This window comes from Vombatus ursinus, unplaced genomic scaffold (genome assembly GCF_900497805.2).
Source record: "Vombatus ursinus unplaced genomic scaffold, bare-nosed wombat genome assembly UNPS02014669.1, whole genome shotgun sequence".
Taxonomy (NCBI): domain Eukaryota; kingdom Metazoa; phylum Chordata; class Mammalia; order Diprotodontia; family Vombatidae; genus Vombatus; species Vombatus ursinus.
The window spans coordinates 84,665-103,816 of NW_020954447.1; the positions used below are offsets into that span (position 1 = coordinate 84,665).

Genomic DNA, 19,152 nt, shown 5'->3' on the forward strand with positions numbered 1-19,152 from the left:
GTCCGACCCTTGTTAGAAATGAATATTTCTAGCTTGTGTTTAATAACTAATTATTGTATTAGGACCAAGGTTTTACTCCTTTACTGCCTCCTTATCCAGAAACCAACCAGTGTGGGAAATCTCTTAAAGATTTACCCAGGCCAAGAGCTAATCAGACAGTAAAGGAAATTCTAAGTTTGGGCTAATGGGTATTCCTGCTCATTGTGTTTGCTCAGACAGGTCTGAGAAAATGTTGATTTTCCCTTTTATCAAGACAGGTAATATGGAAATTGATGTCTATTTGGCCAAGATTTGGGTGACCTAAGTCATATACCCAAAGACCCTCATTTTAATATAGCCTACCTCTCATCATGTTAACCAGTCAGAGTTGATTATCACCCCTCAGGAACATCTACTCTTTGAAGGGCATAGAAACTGTGAGCCCACCATCATAGGAGTCTTTGGTCTAAAAGAGATAACCAAATGACCACCCTTTCATGGTCATGTGCTGGCCTTATGAATAAAATGATTAAATTACACAGAAACTATGTCTCTCAGAAATTTTTAACTGTGACACCCTCATCAATTTATAGGAGGAAAGTGAAGCACAGAGAAGAGATTTCCCAAAGGTCATACTCTTTATGAGAGTCAGAGTCAACTCCTAAAACCACAGTCAGTAAGAGCCTGATCTGATTTTGAGAAAAGCATTTTATCTGATAGGTTGGAACAAAACTGAGAAATGTCTTAACTACAAAATGTGTCACCCTGTGGAATCAGGGAGCAAGTTTGTGTCCTATCTGTGAGGTAGGTGGATTTGTGGAGGAGAATGAGAGGGTGATGGGAAATTTCTTCCTTATCAGAACTGATATATGTGATATGGTCTAAAGAAAATTCTGCAAAGAATTTGAGAAACTGAGAAGTACAGCATATACTGGGGGAAGTGTATCTAGTTTGTTTCCTGAGAAGCTGGAATAAAGTCTTATCTGTCTGAAAACATTGAGTAGGATGAGGTAGTTTCTAGACAAGTGAAGGAGAGTTTATCTGTTGTTATGTTGAGGGCTGGAGGTCACTCTGGAGATGATGTGTCACAGCCAAAACAGCTTATGCCTTTGCTTTAGGATTGCTTTCAGGTGTCTATGACATTTATTCCTTAGGTATAATATTTCATTACAGTAAAACAAGAGTAACTAGAATGGAAGAAAGAGGCTTTCTTCATTGATTAAAAAAGCAATATTATAATAATTTGGGTTTTGTTTGAGCTAATTCATGAGAAAAATGTTGCCAGTTTCTTTATGAGAAATAAATGATCTAAACACATCCCAAGAACTCTAGACACTTGGCAGAACAAGAGTCAAGAAGCTGAGTTAAGAAGTCTCCTAATATACCACATACAGGAGAGGCAGGCCAGATCTGAAAACACCCTGATACTTGGGAAGAGGTCATCTCTATTTCCAACCTGCTACATGTACAACATGTGTTTGACCAATGCACTTAAAATCTGGTGACTTTCCATTTCATTTTCTTCCATTTCCATCATAAGCAGAGGATTCACTTTATCAGAGATTCTGATATTTGGGAACAATTCTCCATTGCGTATATAAAATTGCTGTTCCATTTTAAATCATTTTGATTTCTTCTTTAAAACATCTGATTTATGGTCTATGTGTAATCCACATTTCATCTTTTATGTTCTTTATTCTATTATTTGACTTCTGAACAATTGAAGAATTTCTTGCTCTTTTACACTTTTTGAGATTCCCAAGAATTTCTCTCAGGTCCCTTGAGTCACTTATCTTTTCATAGTATTCATAGTGTGGATTCTCACTAAAGGAAGACAGTCCTTTTATTGATAGATTGCTGCACTTTAATTGAATCCCTATCTCACACCCAACCCAAGCCTCCCACAGCTATCCTTCACCAATAAGGGGTGGGGCTATGAACTCCAAACCTCCTTTTAAGGAGCAAATTCACCTTCAGTATCTCCTCATTTCTCACCTGGGTCTACTTCTTTGGGACCTAATATTTTAAAAAAAAACCACATATTTCCACATTAGTCATGTTGTAAAAAAGAATTAGAACCAAAGGGAAAAACCATGAGAAAGAAGAAATAAAAAAAGAGAGAGAAAGAAAGTAGTATGCTTTGATCTGCATTCAGACTCCATAGCTCTTTCTCTGGATGTGGATAGCGTTTTCCATTATGAGTCTTTTGGAGTTGTCTTAGATCATTGCATTGCTGAGAAGAGACAAGCCTATCAAACTTGGTCATCACACAATGTTGCTGTTATTGTGTACAATGTTCTCTGAGTTCTGCTCACTTCACTCAGCATCAGTTCACGTAATACTTTCCAGGTTTTTCTGAAATCCGCCTGCTCATCACTTCTTATGGAACAATAGTATTCCATTACATTCATATACCACAACTTGTTCAGCCATTCTCCAGTTGATAGGCATCCCTGAATTTCCAGTTCTTGGCCACCACAAAAAGAGCTGCTATAAATATTTTTGTACATGTAGGTCCTTTTCCCATTTTTATGATCTCTTTAGGATACAGATCTAGAAGTGGCATTGCTGGGTCAAGGGGTATGCACAATTTTATAGCCCTTTGAGTGTAGTTCCAAATTGCTCTCCAGAATGGTTGGATTAGTTCCCAACTCCACCAATGCTTTAGAGGTCCAATTTTCTGACAACCTCTTTTGAGACTTTTCTGACTGACTTCTCTACCATGCTCCTGAATTGGGTATCTTTTCCCCACCAAGATACCTTTTAATCTTTCTCTTGTGTGTTGTCTTCTTCTGTTAACTGCCAGACTAAGGGAATGGAAAACCTAGAATCTGCCACGTCAAGCCTCCCCAAACAAAACAAAAGACAGAGGAAAGCAAATACACAAAAACGAAGGACAACCTAGAAGAAGAGAAGGAAAAAACAATAACACTCAAGGAAAATCTGCCCTTTACCCATGCAAAACATACTGAACTCAAAAACAGGGTGTACACAGACAACCTAAGTATCATAGGTCTCCCAGAAGGACAAAATTGGGTAAAACAAACAAACAAAAACATTGACACAATCATGAAGGAAATAATCAAAGAAAATTTGCCAAATCCTCTGAACACAGATAATGAAATTCAAATTCAAAGAATTCACAGATCACCTACAGAAAAAAAGAAACCCAACTCTGAGTCAGCAAACTCCAAAATAAGTAATAGTTGAATTTGAAAATTCAATTCAGAACCAAAAGGTCCTACAAGCCAGCAGAGGACTGAGCATGGAGCCCAGTGAGACCCACCTTGCAGATGTGAGCTGATAACAATATGGAGAGAAGTGGTTGTTCAATAATAAAGCGTCTGAAATATTTTTTAAAAGAAAACTAGAATCAAAGAGATTATTTGCTTCTTAAACACCCCAAACAACAGAAATGAAAGAGGAGTGAATAAAAATAGACAACAGAAAGAAACAATCGAAAGATCAGTAAGATATTTTTTTCTAAAAGTGTACAAGGAGGGGCAGCTAGGTGGCACAGTGGATAGAGCACCAGCCCTGGATTCAGAAGGACTTGAGTTCAAATCTGGCCTCACACACATAACACTTACTAGCTGTGTGACCCTGGGCAAGTCATTTAACCCCGTTGCCTAACCAAAAAAAAAACAAACAAAAAAACCCAACCCCCCCCCCCCCGAAAAAAACAAAAAAAAACCATAGGGGGCAGCTAGGTGGTGGCGCAGTGGATAGAGCACTGGCCCTGAAGTCAGGAGGACCTGAGTTCAAATCTGGCCTCAGACCAAAAACTTGACATGTACTAGCTGTGTGACCCTGGGCAAGTCACTTAGCCCCAATTGCCTAAAAGTAAAAAAAAATAAAATAAAATAAAAGTGTACAAGGAGACAGGGATGAATGAGAAAATCTGGTAGAGATAAAAATGAAAAGAATGACAGGGGATATTATGAACAGAATCTTGCAAAATCCTGCCTTCAGTAGAATGCTTCTTTTGTGGGACCATACAACAACATGGGAAGATACATGAACCGGGGGAGAGAAGAAGAATGATAGGGAGAAGAGAGTGATGGGCCAAGGTCATATCAAGGACCTGAAATTTTCAATAAATTCTATATGCATTTATTAAGTACCTACTATGTGCCAGGTACTCTGCTATAAACTGAGATTATAAAAAGAGGCAAAAGACAATCCTTGCCCTCAAGGAGCTTACAATCTAATGAGGGATTAATATGCAAACAAATATATACAAAGCAAGCTATACACAGGGGAAATAGGAAATTACTAAAAGAGAAAAGGTACAAGAATGAAGAGGGGTTTGGGAAGGCTTCATGTAGACAGTTTTTAGTTTTTAGTTGTGACTTAGAAGAAGCCAGACAGGTCAGCAGAGATGCAAGACTGGAGGTCAGCAGAGAGATTAGGGCAGGAAAGGGAGATGTGAGAATCATCAGCACAGAGATGGTGATTAAATCCATGGTAGCTGATTGAGGAGGTAGACGGGAGTGCTTGAAGCAGACGGAGCAAGCAGGATGCAAGATGTGAGATATGACATAAAATGCAAGGTGTGACCAGCCAGAAAAGTGATCAAAGAAGATGATGCATTGATGCCCACCATAGACTTACCTGTGTGCTTTCACAAAACACTCCTCTAGGGAGCCAAGATGTCGGGGTAAAAGCAGTGACTTGCTTGAGCTCTCCCCAAAACCCCTCCAAATATCTGTAAAAAATGGCTCTAAACAAATTGTAGAGCAGCAAAACTCACAAAAAGACAGAGTAAAACAAATTTCCACCCCAACATAACCTGGATGGTTGATTGGAAAAGTCTACTGCACCAGACTGGGAGAGGAGTGTGGTTCATGGGTTCACTCAGGGAAAGACTGGGCCTCAGCAAACCTGGAGCAGGCCTCCGGGAGTTGAATCAAGGGGAGCTGTGGCAGTTTCCAGACTCCTCACCAAAGACAACTTAGAAGGTCAGTAGGAAAGGTCTGTAGGACAGTGGTGAGAGAGGAGCTCGGTTTGGCCCTAGTCCTGGCACAGCCCCAGGGCAGTGGCCTCTTCTGGAGCTCTCAGCCCACAGATGGAGGGGGAATCTAGTGGCTAATCAGAGGGGGATTGCAGGGATATCTTTGCTGGTGCTGAGGCAGAATTCTCTTGCCCGTGCTTGGATCTGAATTGCAGTCCTGGGTGGCCATCCTGGGGCAAGGAGGAGCATTGGTTTTGTGGAGCTTGTGGCAGTGGTGCAGAAGGAATCCTCCTCACAATTCCAAGGCAGAAAAGAGTGCCTGTGGTCATTTATAGACCACAGCACAGGCCAGGGAAGGAGTAAACCCCTCACCCTTGATCTTACCATCTTGGAAAAACTGAAAATTTACAGGTCCCTGGAAGTATCTCTGAAAACAGCTGCACAAAACCCCCAAAGCTTGGGATAGTACACCCTCCACACTGGAAGCAAACCTGTACCTTAACAAAGAGTTTAAAAGTCAAATAATTGGCTGAGATCATGAGCAAACTTCACAAAAAAAGTCAGACCATAGAATCTTTCTTTGGTGACAAAGAAGATCAAAACATGCAACCAGAAGAAGACAACAAAGTCAAAGCTCCTACATCCAAAGCCTCGAAGAAAAATATGAATCAGTCTCAGGCCATGAAAGAGCTCAAAAAGGATTCTGAGAAGCAAGTAAGAGAAATAGAGGAAAACTGGGAAGAGAAATGAGAGTGATGCAAGAAAATCATGAAAAACAAGTCAACAGCTTGCTAAAGGAAATCCAAAAAAAAAAAAATACCGACGAAAATAACACCTTAAAAAATAGACTAAGCCAAATAGCAAAAGAGGTCCAAAAAGCCAATGAGGAGAAGAATGCCTTAAAAAGCAGAATTGGCCAAATAGAAAAGGAAGTCCAAAAGCTCACTCTAGAAAATACTTCTTTAAAGGACCCACATGTACAAAAATATTCATAGCAGCTCTTTTTGTGGTGGCAAAGAATTGGAAATTGAGAGGATGCCCATCAATTGGGAATAGCTGAGCAAGTTGTGGTATGTGAATGTGACGGAATACTATTATGCTATAAGAAATGATGAACAGGCTGACTTCAGAAAAACCTGGAGAGACTTGTGTGGTCTGATGCTGAGTGAAGTGAGCAGAACCAAGAGAATGTTGTACACAATAACAGCTATGTTGTGTGATGACTAATATTGATAAACTTAACCCTTCCTGGCAATACAAGGATCTAAGACATCTCCAGAGGCCTTGTGATGGAAAATGCTATCCACACCCAAAGAAAGAACTATGGAAGCTGAATTGTTATTTTTTTTCTCTTCTGTTGAGTTTTCTTTCCTCTTTCTGATGGTTCCTCCTATTGGTTTTAATTTCTACTTACAACATCACTAATGTGAAAACATGTTTAATAGAAATGTGTGTGTATAGCCTATATCAGATTGTGCACAGTTTTGGGGAGGGTAGTGGGGAAGAAGGAGGAGAAAAATTTTAAACTCAAAAGCATATGGAAGTGATTATTGATAAATCAAAATAAATTAATAAAAAAACAACAAAAACAACAACAACAACAACAACAACAAAAGAAAATACTTCCTTAGAAGACCCACATGTACAAAAATATTCATAGCAGCTCTTTTTGTGGTGGCAAAGAATTGGAAATTGAGAGGATGCCCATCAATTGGGAATAGCTGAGCAAGTTGTGGTATGTGAATGTGATGGAATACTATTATGCTATAAGAAATGATGAACAGGCTGACTTCAGAAAAACCCGGAGAGACTTGTGTGGTCTGATGCTGAGTGAAGTGAGCAGAACCAAGAGAATGTTGTACACAATAACAGCTATGTTGTGTGATGACTAATATTGATAAACTTAACCCTTCCTGGCAATACAAGGATCTAAGACATCTCCAAAGGCCTCATGATAGAAAATACTATCCACACCCAAAGAAAGAACTATGGAAGCTGAATTGTTATTTTTTTTCTCTTCTGTTGAGTTTTGTTTCCTCTTTCTGGTGGTTCCTCCTATTGGTTCTATTTTTACTGACAACATCACTAATGTGAAAACATGTTTAATAGAAATGTGTGTGTATAGCCTATATCAGATTGTGTGCCATCTTGGGAAGGGTGGTGGGGAGGAAGGGGGAGAAAAATTTTAAACTCAAAAACATATGGAAGTGATTGTTGATAAATCAAAAGAAATTAATGAAAATTAAAAAAAAAAGAAAATCCTTCCTTAGAAATTAGAAAGGAGCAAATGGAAGCTAATGACTTTATGAGAAATCAAGACATTATAAAAACAAAACCGGAAGAATGGAAAAATAGACGCTTGTCCCTCTCCAATTTTAGGGTACCTTTCTGGGGTTCTTCAGTCTTTCAAGCATTAACGACAGTGGCTCAACAATCTCATTGACAAGTCTTTCCAACACATAAGGATATGATTCATGGGCCAAAGGATTTGGATATCAAAGACAAATAGATGTTTTACTCTCTGCTTAATTATCTTGTACATGGACTTCTTGGCCACTTTTCCATTACTTCAAGTGCAAAGGTCATTCTCCTTGGCATAGAGAAGGAAAAGAAGAGCAAAGCAATGCTTTCTCAGTCAGGATGGCTGGGGAGGGAGGAAGGGTGAAAATCTGGAACCCAGAGTTTTAAGAACAAATGTTAAAAAAATTGTTTTCACATGCAACTGGGAAATAAGATAAAGAGGCAATGGGGTATAGAAATCTATCCTACCCTACAGAAAAATTGAAGGGGAAGGGGATAAGAGAAGAGGGAAGAGACAGAAGGGAGGGCAGATTAGGGGAAGGGGTATTCAGAATGCATACCATCTTGGGGTGGGGGGAGGGACAAGATGGGGAGAAAATTTGGAACTCAAAATCTTATGGAAGTGAATGTTGAAAACTAAAAATAAACAAACAAACAAAAGTAAATAAAATATAAACAAACAAACAAAAAAAGAAGAGCAAAGCAATCCTGGCATTGGTCAATCATTCCACCCAGCCCCAAACCAAGGTCCTCTCCTCTCTTGTTTTCTCCTAAGAGAGTTTGAACCTACTTTTTTTAATTGTCTTCATTTCCCCTCAGTTGATCATGGGCATCGACAATACTGACCTATTTTACATGGCCATCCTATATTCTGTGCCTTCCTTCTCAAGTTCTTTGAGTTGTCTGTGCAAGATTTCTTCCAGGAACTTTTCATCTTCCTCCTCTGGGAAGAGCACTGGGCCAGGAGTCAGGAAGGTTGATGTTGGGGAAGACCTTAGTTCACATCAAGCCTCAGACATTCATAGCTGTGTGACCCTGGGCAAAATTCTTCACATCTGTCTCAGTTTTTTTTTTTAAGGCAATTGGGGTTAAGTGATTTGCCCATGGTCACACAGCTAGTAAGTGCCAAGTGTTTGGTCTAAGGCCACATTTGAACTCAGGTCCTCCTGACTTCAGGACCAGTGCTCTATCCACTCACCTAGCTGCCCCCTATTAAAGCCTTATTCAATAAGGCCTTGTGATATATCACAGCTGAATATTCTAGCACTCTTTCACATGGTGATATTTTTCTCTCGTATTTGTCTTTTTTTTTTTTTTTGCTTTTTGGTGAGACAATCTGGGGTTAAGTGACTTGCCCAGGGTCACATAGCTAGTAAGTGTCAAGTGTCTGAGGTCAGATTTGAACTCAGGTCCTCCTGACTCCAAGGACAGAGCTCTATCCACTGTATCACCTAGCTGCCCCCTTCAGTTTTCTAACTGTATGAACTGAGAATAATGTCTCTGGGGGTGGCAGAGCCAAGATGGCAGAGAGAGAAAGGAAGCAATGTAGTGAACTCCTCTCCAACACTTAATGAATCTGGACAATGCACCAGATAGAATCTTGGTAAGGAAAACAAGAAAAATCTGTGAGTCCTGGATCCAGCTTGGCATGGGGGTGGGGGAAGGGAGGTCTGTGGACCCTGGGAACAAGTCTAGCGATGAAGACACTGCACGAGGAGCATTCCTGCAATCAGATGCTATGTAACAGGGCAAGAAGGCTCAGACCAACATCAGGGAACCGCAATAGGATGGCTGCACCTGCCAGCTCTGTCACCCTCTGCCAGTCCCAGCACACATAACCAGGGTCAAGGGAATCAGCATGAAGCAGTGGAATTCCTGGCTAGGAGAGGGCCTGGGGGAATGATCGAGGAAGTTCAGAAGCCAGTAGAAGCAAGGGTGTGTCTCAAACCTCAGGTTCAAAGAAGCATCTGGCTTCCAATGTCCAGTGCAGCTTTCAGGGGAGTAACTAGGGTAGGATTCCCAGAATAAAGGGGAACTACAATTCTGCCCCTCTGAACCAGCTAGTAGAGCTCATTAGTTGGCCAGTATGGACAGAGACCAGCAGCAGTCTACTCTTGCACAGACTGAAACCCCAGAAGAAACTTACAAAGCTCAGAGCAGGAGGGCCACGATTCAATTTTGCCCTGGATCATACCACTCTGGGAACACTGAAAGCTCATAGGCCTCTATCCTGCCCCCAAGATCTTGGAATAAGACAACATTCAATACTCCAAGAAAGCAGCAATAAGACTAGGCCAGACATTCCCTCCAGGAGTGCTACCGAGCTCAGCTCTAACTTCAAGTTAAAGTCAGGAAATAAGCTGGAGGAATAAGCAAGCAATAAAAGAATGTCACCACAATGAAATATGGTGGCAGGGACATTCAAGACACAAACACAGAAGACTGACTCATATCGGAAAGCACTGCCTCCAGAAAAACACAGCTTGGTCACAAACTCAACCAGAACTCCTGGAAAAGTATGAACAAGAGTTAAACATATTTATAAATGGAATGATAGTGCTTGAGGGGGAAATAAATGGAAAAGAAATGAGTGCTGTGGAAGAAAGCATCAAGAAATTCAGAGTTTGGCACCAGAGGTCCAAAACCTTGGTCAAGCAACAAACTCTCTAAAAAATTTGAATAGACTCAATAGAAGCCAATAAGCAATAGCAAATACTAAAACAAATTCAAGAGGGTGAAAAAATAAGAAGAAACCAAAATGTATCTCATAGTAAAAACCACTCACACAGGAAAGAGAACAAGGAAAAGCTAAATATCATTAGGCTATCTGAATGCCATTAAAAAAAAGGAGCTTAGACATAAGATTTCAAGAAATCTTAAAACTGCCCAGACATCTTAGCATTAGAGCACAAAGTGAAAATAAACCACAGATCACTTCCTGAAAAGAATCTCTAAATGAAAACTCCCAGGATCATCATAACCCAAATGCAGAGCTTCCAGGCAATGAGAAAAATATTGCAAACAGCAACAATTCAAGTACAAAGGAGCCACAGTTAGGATCACACACAATTTGGCAGCAAAGGATATGGTCTAATATCCAAGAGTAATTTATCCAACAAAACTGATTACAATGATAGAGGGGGAAATGACCTTTAATGAAAGGATTTCCAAGCATTCTTGAGGAAAAACCATAACTGAGAGAACTTTTGAAGTTCAAACACAAGTGAAGAGAAATATAAAAAAGTAAATAAGGATGAACTAACCTACAGGATCAAAAAAAAAAGATAAACTACTTATAGTCAAATATGGAGAGATTATATGTGTCCTCTCAGATCTCTCTCAGGGTTCATAGAGGGAATTAAATTGGAAAAGACCTGTTATGGCTTAATCTTAAGGAAAGGGTGGAAAGAGAAGAAGAGTGGATGAAAAGGAGGCTTGGGAAGTATCTCACATAACGAGGGGACACAGGTAGACATCTATACAAACAAGGAAGACAGAGTAGGTGGGAACAGCTGATGCTTGAACCTCTGTCATCTAGTCAAATGATCTGGATGGAGAAATACATTTTACTCACTAGTGAAAAATGAAGGAAAGGAGAGAAAGGGGAGAAAGGGGAGAAAAGGGAGAAAGAATTAGAGGAAAGGTAGATTAAGGGAGGGATTAGTCCTAAGCAGAACAAATTCAAAGGATGCACAAGAATATTTATAATTCTTTTTGAGGTGGCAAAGAAAGGGAATCTATGAGATTACCCATAAATGGTGGAATGGGTGAACAAGCAAGGTCCATAATTGTGATGGAATACTTGAGTTAGCATAATGACCAACCAATGACCAACCATGTTTCCAGAGGTCCAATGATGATGAAACATGCTGCCTACCACCTAAAATGGAAGACTCTGGAACAGAATGAGAAATATTTTTTTAAGACATAGCTACTGTGGATTTTTTTTTTAGATTGACTATGCATTGTGTTTAATGGGTTTGGTTTTTCTTGTGTTCTCAGTGGTGGGCAGGGGAGCAGGCGGAAGCGGCTCTTGGCTGATACAAATGTGTGCATACACTGGTGCGTATACACACATAAGAACTCTGATCAATGCAAGATCAATCAATTCCTGAGGACTTATGATGACATATGGCCTACCTCTTGATAGGGAGGTGATACTCAAGAGTACAGACTGAGATGTAATTTTCTTTACATATGACCGATGAGAAATTTTGTTTAGCTTGGCTGCATACATTCTTGTAATAGGAGGTTAGTTTTTCTTGCTTTCTCATTTGGGGAGGGGGGACAGAAAGAGAAAGGAGAGAATCATAATTTTTTATGTAAAAAAACAAAATTTGAAATAAAAAAATAAAGTAAAAATATTTTCCCCAGAGGTTCCTGACTATATAAATAAAAATAAGATGGGGATAATGACACTTACCTTCCAGGGTTTCTTGTGAGGATCAAGGGAGATATTGATAAGGTGCTTAACTCAGTGCCTGGCACTTAGTAGGTGCTTCATAATAGATCCTGGTTTTCTTCTTTCAGCTAGTCTTGAAATTAGATTGACCACTCATCTGATGGCTGACAAAGGTAGCATCCTCTCGATTCAGTTTATCAGTTTTTGTGAAAAGGCTGCTATTTACTGGGGTTCTGTACTTTCCCTGCCACATGGTTTGTTTTTCTTTTATTTGTTTTTTTTTTCCCTGAAAGAGGACAAAGCTGTACTGAGGACCTGACTTACATATTGGGCAAAGGCTCCACGCGCCTCCCTCCAAGCAGTATTCTGAGGGTCTCTGGACAAATTTTTGTGGCTGCCTGGTAAACTAAAGGCATAAAAGTCTACCCATGTGAAATCAGGGTCCTTCCTATATGACAGATTTCCCCAAATGGCACACTGCCACACCTTCCTCTGCTGACCAGATGGGCTCCCATGTGGAGGTAAGGGAAGCCTTGTCTACTCAAGCTAAAGAACTCTTGTATCTCTATTGAATGTCCTTTTTATGCTACACTTAAATAAAGTTCCTTTTAACTGATGAATGACCTAGGAGTCTGATTTTTGCTTAACATCTAAACTGAGTGTTGGCTCGAGTCAGTTCCATCCAGTACTCCCTTCCCAGGTCAGCCTAGGACCTGCTGCAGCCTACAGCAGAGTCAAAATTTCTGAGAAACTGCCTGAAGTACCATGACATGCTAACGACTCTGAAAATCCTTCCTTTTTTCCCTGTTGATCTCATGGCCTCTGCCAGTGCATGAGACACTCTGCACAGAGTAGACCAAATTGTCCCACCAGGAAGTCAATCTATATAGTAATATGGTATGTGGTGATGCTATTCCTGGTGCCCAGGAACAGCAGAGGCAAGGATGAGAATCCCAGGAGCCTCTCATAAGCAGCAGAGAAGTCATCCAGCGTTCAATCACTGTGTGAGGGTTGGTCTTAGAAACAAAGGTACAGCAGGATAGCCCCAGAGATCTCTGTACGAGAAATCTTGGCCTTGTATACCCAGGCCTTTCTAGGGCCTCTCTAAATGAGAGGGATTCAGAGAGGCATGGGAAGGTGTGTGTGATCTGAGGCAGAGGGAAATTTGAAGAAGGAGGAGCACAATTTCTGCTCTGACTACAGCGCTGCAAAGGACAAGAGCTGCGGGAGCCTTTGGGGCTCTGCTCCAGGCCTGTCCAGACAAGACTAGGGGTGAAGGAGGTTTTCTGGATCTCTAGTTGCTATAGGGTAGAGCTCTGCCACAAGAAACAAAGAGGAGGGGGGAAAGCTGTGTGTGTTGGGGGGAGGGAACAATGCCAGGCAGGCATTAAGAGAGCAAAGATATGATTCCTCGGTAATAGAGACTAATGAGTGAAGGGGTCCCCCTGGACAGTCAGCTGTAATGAAGGGGAACTTAAAAACAAACAGGGGAGGGCAACATGGAGTGAGGGCGTAGTGCTCAAGACACCAGAGAGCCACTGAATCTGTTTAAAACACAGAAGATGGAGCAGGGCAGTGTTGTTACTACTGTATTCAATTCCATGCCTATTTTTGTACAGAAACGATCCATAAGGCAGGTATTGCCAGCTTTGTAGACCATTCTCTATGTCTATGGAAATGGTCTGGATTGCTGACGCTGGCCAAGTCTGTGGATGGACTGCACTCACCTGGGCTGGGTTCAGCTGCTCCCAGGGGCCATTCCCTCTGAATCCAGGCTCCCTGCGTTGGTAGCAAAGTAACCAAAGTGACTCCACTTTGAAAAGTTCCTCCATCTTGTCCCTGGACCTTATCTACCCAGGGACCTGCTTCTGCACCCTTTATGGTCCCACACATAGAGCTGCAGCCAAAGCTCTCACAGAAGTCCCAAGCAATCGTGGAATGTTCTGCTTCTATGCCTGATAACCATGAGACAGCCTGGAGCCACCTGGAAAGTCCTTCCTTTCTCAGCCTTTGCACAGAAAAGCCCATCTCCCCCATCCATTACCTCAATCTTAGGTTGACTGCCTTGGTGCTCATACTCTGGGGGACTGATATTTGTTGTACCTTATAACAAAACATCTAATTTCCCTCCAGTTTTGGTGTCTGGATTTGCCCCAGTACCTGCCTGGGTCAGTCCTTGGTCCTCTGCAGACTGAGCTGGGGAGGGAGAAAGATCTCAGAGGCAGAGAGGTCTTTCCTCTCTTCTCCTAGGCTGGAGGCTGCCCTACTGGGATTTACAAAGGGTGAGGTCCCAAAGGAGTTACAAAGGCCCAGGCCCTGCCCTCAGGAGAAATACTCCAACAAATTCCCCAACTGATAAATGGTCAAAGGATATGAATAGGCAATTTTCAGATGAAGAAATTAAAGCTATCTATAATCATATGAAAAAATGCTCTAAATCACTACTGATCAGAGAAATGTAAATCGAAACAACTCTGAGGTACCACATCACACCTTTCAGATTGGTCAACATGACAAAACAGGAAAATGATAAATGTTGGAGAAGATGTGGGGAAATTGGAACACTAATGCATTGTTGGTGGAGCCGTGAACTGATCCAACCATTTTGGAGAGCAATTTGGAATTATGCCCTAAGGGCTATGTGTGCATACCCTTTGACCCAGCAATAGCACTTCTAGGGCTATATTCCAAAAAGATCATACAAATGGGAAAAAGACCCACGTGTACAAAAATACTTATAGTAGCTCTTTTTGTGGTGGCAAAGAATTGAAAATTGAGGGGATGCCCATCAATTGGGGAATGACTGAACAAGTTGTGGTATGTGAATGTAATGGAATACTATTGTGCTATCAGAAATGACGAGCAAGCGGACTTTAGAAAAACCTGGAAAGACCTGTATAGATTGATGCTGAGTGAAGTGAGCAGAACCAGTAGAACATTGTACCCAATGACAGTCACATTGTGTGATGGCTGACTTTGATAGACTTAGCCCTTCTCAGCAATGCAAGGATCTACAACATCTCCAAAAATCTCATGATGGAAAATGCCAGAGAAAGAACTATGGAGTCTGAATGCAGATCAAAGCATACTATTTGCTCTTTTTTTTTCTACTGTTTTGTTTTGTTTCCTCTTTCTTGTGGTTCTTCCTATTGGTTCTAACTCTTCTTTACAACATGACTAATATGAAAATATATTTAATAGGAATGTATACGTAGAGCTTATATCAGATTGCAAGCTGTTTTGGAGAGGGAGGCAAGGAGGGAAAAAAATTAAAACTCAAAAGCTTGTGGAAGTGACTGTTGAAAACTAAAAATAAATTAATTAATTAAAAAAAAAAAAAAGAAAAGAAAGACTCCAACCTGTAGAGGGAGGGAGGCAGCAGGGAGGGTCAGGCTCAGAAATGGAGATGGTCTAAATAGGAAGACTACTTCCCGCCCTCTCTTATTCTTCTTCTACCCTCCCTTTCCCATCCTCCTACAGAGCCCCAAGAGGCAGAGGGGACTTGGTATCCCAGATGGGATGAGACCAGTTAAAGCCTCAATGGCTCCTGAGTCAGAGCTGTCCTTCCAATTGGTCCTCTGCCCTCCTTGCATCCCCTCTCCCAGATTCACATACACATTATCTAAACAACGGACTGACTGCTTGACCTAGGAAGGAGGGAAGTCAGGCAAGTTTGATAGGGAGGGCTCTTGAATGGAGCCACCGGGGAATGACCAGGGAAGCTTGAGACTGGGAGATAAAACCTAGTTTGGGATTCAGGCCCCTGGTAGAGGACCTGAGAGCTCTGAAAGAAGAGGGGCCAGGGAAGCAGGAGGCCTGGGGAAAGGGAACAGAGGTAGGGTCTGGGAGGCAAGACAGTCTAACATAGTTCACAGGTGTCAACAGGCAACCAGTGTCACTAGACCTATGTGAAAACCGGGTTTATTACAAGAGATATAAACATGCATATGGAACCCAAAGGATTCCCAGTCTTTCCGGAAGTTTACATTTTTATAATAGCAGGATAATGGGAGGAGTGGATACCAGGAAGGGTGTGGCATGGGAGGGAGAATGGGGCAGCAAAGGTGGGGGGAAAAGACAAGATCACTACCCCACAGGGAGGAGCAAAGTGATGGCAAAAGCCTTGTTTTTCCTTGGGAACTGCTAGACTATGAAGATAGGAGGGTCTGCTTCTCTGCAAAGGACCCCAGATGAAAAGCATTACCACAGTCTGGCCAGGGAGTCCAGCTTGGGATGCTAAGACAAATCATGTCAGCTCAGGGGGAACTTTGTGCTTGACACATTGAGGGCCTCCTTCATGCTCTGGGTGTAGTGTTTCTGTAAAATATGGCAACCCAAAAAGACAAGTTCAGGGAACCCCTTAACAACACTTAAATCAGGGAGGTCAGGGACACTTGGGTGGCAGGAGGGTTCTAGGTGGACACTGAGCCTGGGAAAGCAGGATGACTGTGTTCTGCGGTCTAACAAGGAGCTGGGGACCCTCTGGTACAGCTTCGGCTTGGAATCCCTCAAGGGAGCTAAATAAATGCCTGAGATCTGATAGGGAACCAGCCCAAGAGCTATGGATTCAGAAAAGGGGGATCAGGAAAGAGCTTTGGTACCTGCATGCAAGGGAGGGTCTGGGGGCAGCAGGTAAGACTTGCTGATCCTTCCAGGGGCCTCCTCTGAAGGCAGGACGACTGAATCTCTAACCAGATGGGGCAGGGAGAAGGGAAGGCTTAAAGCAGGACACCTGGATTTCTATGTGCAAAGTCTGAAGTTTGGGAAAGTGTGACCCAATGCGGCCAGGATGGTTAGGAAGTGACTGGGACTCTGGAAAAGATTTAAAGATAGGGAGTTGGTCCAGCAGAGGAAGGTGTGCTTCTGGCAGACCTGGAGGACACTCACCATTAGGTCAGATGAGGAGAATGAGACCCAGTGGCAATGTGTCTGGGTCCTGGCTCAGATCTGCCTGGAAGCTGCATGCACTGAGCTGGCTTCCAGAAGGCAGAGCGATCTCAGCTCCAGGGAAGGCGGCGTAGCCTCCGCTCCAGGGAAGGCAGAGCGATCTCAGCTCCAGGCAAGGCGGCGTAGCCTCCGCTCCAGGGAAGGCAGAGCGATCTCAGCTTAAAGACTTCCTGCCTCCCTCCAGCCTGCTTAGTCCCAAAAGCACCACCCTGTCCAGCCCCTGACGCCCCCAGGTTGGGGAGGAACAGGGCGATGGCGAAAGTCCATTCTTTTCCCTTGGGAACCGCTAGACTATGAAGATAAGAGGGTCTGCTTATCTGCAAAGTACTCCAGCTGTACAAGCATTTTTCCCAGTCTGGCACAGACTGGCTGGCGCCTGTCTTGCCTCTCAAGGACACACAAGGAATCCAGCTTCGGGTGCAAACAACAAATAGGGGCAGGGAGCAGGGGTGGAGGTGGGAGTGGGGGTGGGGAAGGGTCTTCTTAACACATTCAGGGCCTCCGTGCTCTAGGTCCAGCGTTTCTGGAAAATATGGCAACTCAAAAAGGTAGGTCCAGGGGCCCCCGTAACAGCCCTTAACCAAACCGTATTATAAGGCGGTAATGATCAAAACTGTCTAGTGCTGTCTAAGAAATAGAAAGGCAGATCAATGGAATACAGTAGAAATACAGTTTACAGCAACAACAACAACAAAATCTAGTATTTGCCAAGTATAAAAAGATTTGGGATTTTGGGACAGGAATTCACTGTTTGGTGGAAATTTTTTGGAGGCTTGGGAAGCAGTGTGGTAGAGGCTTGGCATAGAACAATATCTTATATCATTCACCGAGATAAGGTCAAAATGGATAGATGACCTAGACATAAAGAGAGATTTTACAAGAAAATTAGAAGAACATGGAACATATTATCTATCAGGCTTAGGGATAGGCAAACATTTTATGAATAAATGAGATAGAGAGCAAAGTTAGGTGTAAAAAGGATAATTCTGATTACATTAAATTAAAGAGTTTTTAAAAAGGTACAAATAGAACAAATGTTGTCAAGATCAGAGGGAAAGCAGAAAATTGAGAAAAATTTCTATAGACAGTTTATCAGATAAAGGTCTTATATCTAAAATGTATAAAGAACTTTGTCAAATCTATAAGAATACAAGTCATTTCCCAATTGATAAGTAATCAAAGTATATGAACAGGCAGTTTTCTGATGAAGAAATTAAAGCTATCTATAGTCATATGAAAAACTGTTCTAAATCACTAGTGATTAGAGAGAAATGCAAATTAAAACCACCTTGACATGTCATTTTACACCTATCAGATGGGCCAAAATGAGAGAAGGGGAAAATGACAAATGTTGGAGGGTATGTGGAAAAAATTGGGACTTTAATTTACTGTTGGTGCATCTGTGAGCTGATCCAACCATCTTGGAGAGAGATTTGAAACTATGCCCAAAGAGCTATTAAATTGCCTATACCCTTTGACCTAGCAATACCACTACTTGGTCAATTTCCAAAGATAATTAGGGAAAAAGGAGAAGAACCTATGTTCTAAAATGTTTGTAGTAGCTCTCTTTCTGTTGGCAAAGATCTGGAAATTGCAGGGATGCCCATCGATTGGGAAATTGCTGGAAAAGTTGTGATATATGATTGTGATGGAATATAGAAATTATGAGCTCAATGGTTTTAGAAAAACATAGAAAGACTTGCATGAAATAATGAAGACTGAAATAAGCAGAACCAAAAGAACATTGTGTACAGTGACAACAATATTATTTACAGAATGACTTTGAGAGAATGGGTTATTTTGACAATTATAAATTCCCAAATGAACTATAGAGGACATGTGAAGAAAGATGCTGTCTGAGTCCAGAGAAAGAACTGATAAATATAAGTATGTTTAGAATGATTTATTTGTGTCTATCTCTATGGTAGCCATCTTTAGGACAGGAGGTTGTGGGGGGAGAGAGAAAAAAAGAAATATACATATTAGTTTTGATTTATATTTAAAAGGAATAGCAAGCTGTGCATAATAGATTTGCAGTTTCATGTGCAATGATCTTTTTTATTGTATTATGTTATGGAAATGCTTGTTTTATTCCATTAATTAAAAATAAAATAAAAAATACAGTAAAATATGCCCAATTAAATATGTACAAGTTTTTAAACATTCTCCCATGGCTTAATTCATAATTTCATAACATCCACATCAGAAGAAAAGTTAATTTTCTTTTTTTACTCAATAGTATTTTTTTCCAATTACATGTAACATTCATTTTTGTAAGATTTTGAGTTTCAAATTTTTCTTCCTCCCTCCCTTCCCTTTCCCTTCCCCAAGACAGCAAGCAATCTGATAAAGGTTATACATGTCCAATCATGTTAAACATATTTCCACATTAGTCATGTTGTGAAAGAAGAATTAGAACCAAAGGGAAAACCACAAGAAAGGAAAAACAAAAAACAACCAAAAAAGTGAGAATGGTATGCTTCAATCTGCATTCAGACTCCATAGTTCTTCTTCTGGATATAGATAGCATTTTCCATCATGAGTTTTTTGGAATTTTCTTGGATCATTG

At 41.3% G+C, this 19,152-nt stretch overlaps 1 protein-coding gene across 2 annotated transcripts in view; it reads right to left on the reverse strand.

Moving 5' to 3' along the window:
* Window positions 1-16,872, reverse strand: part of LOC114042679 (zinc finger protein OZF-like) — a 28,368-nt gene extending 11,496 nt beyond the window's left edge. For both annotated transcript variants that reach the window (XM_027861363.1, XM_027861364.1), the window contains exon 1: window positions 16,524-16,872. In XM_027861363.1, coding sequence (XP_027717164.1) covers window positions 16,524-16,526 — 3 coding nt within the window. In that variant the 5' untranslated portion in view covers window positions 16,527-16,872. The remainder of the gene's footprint in view (window positions 1-16,523) is intronic.
* Between the last annotated feature and the right edge of the window lie 2,280 nt (window positions 16,873-19,152).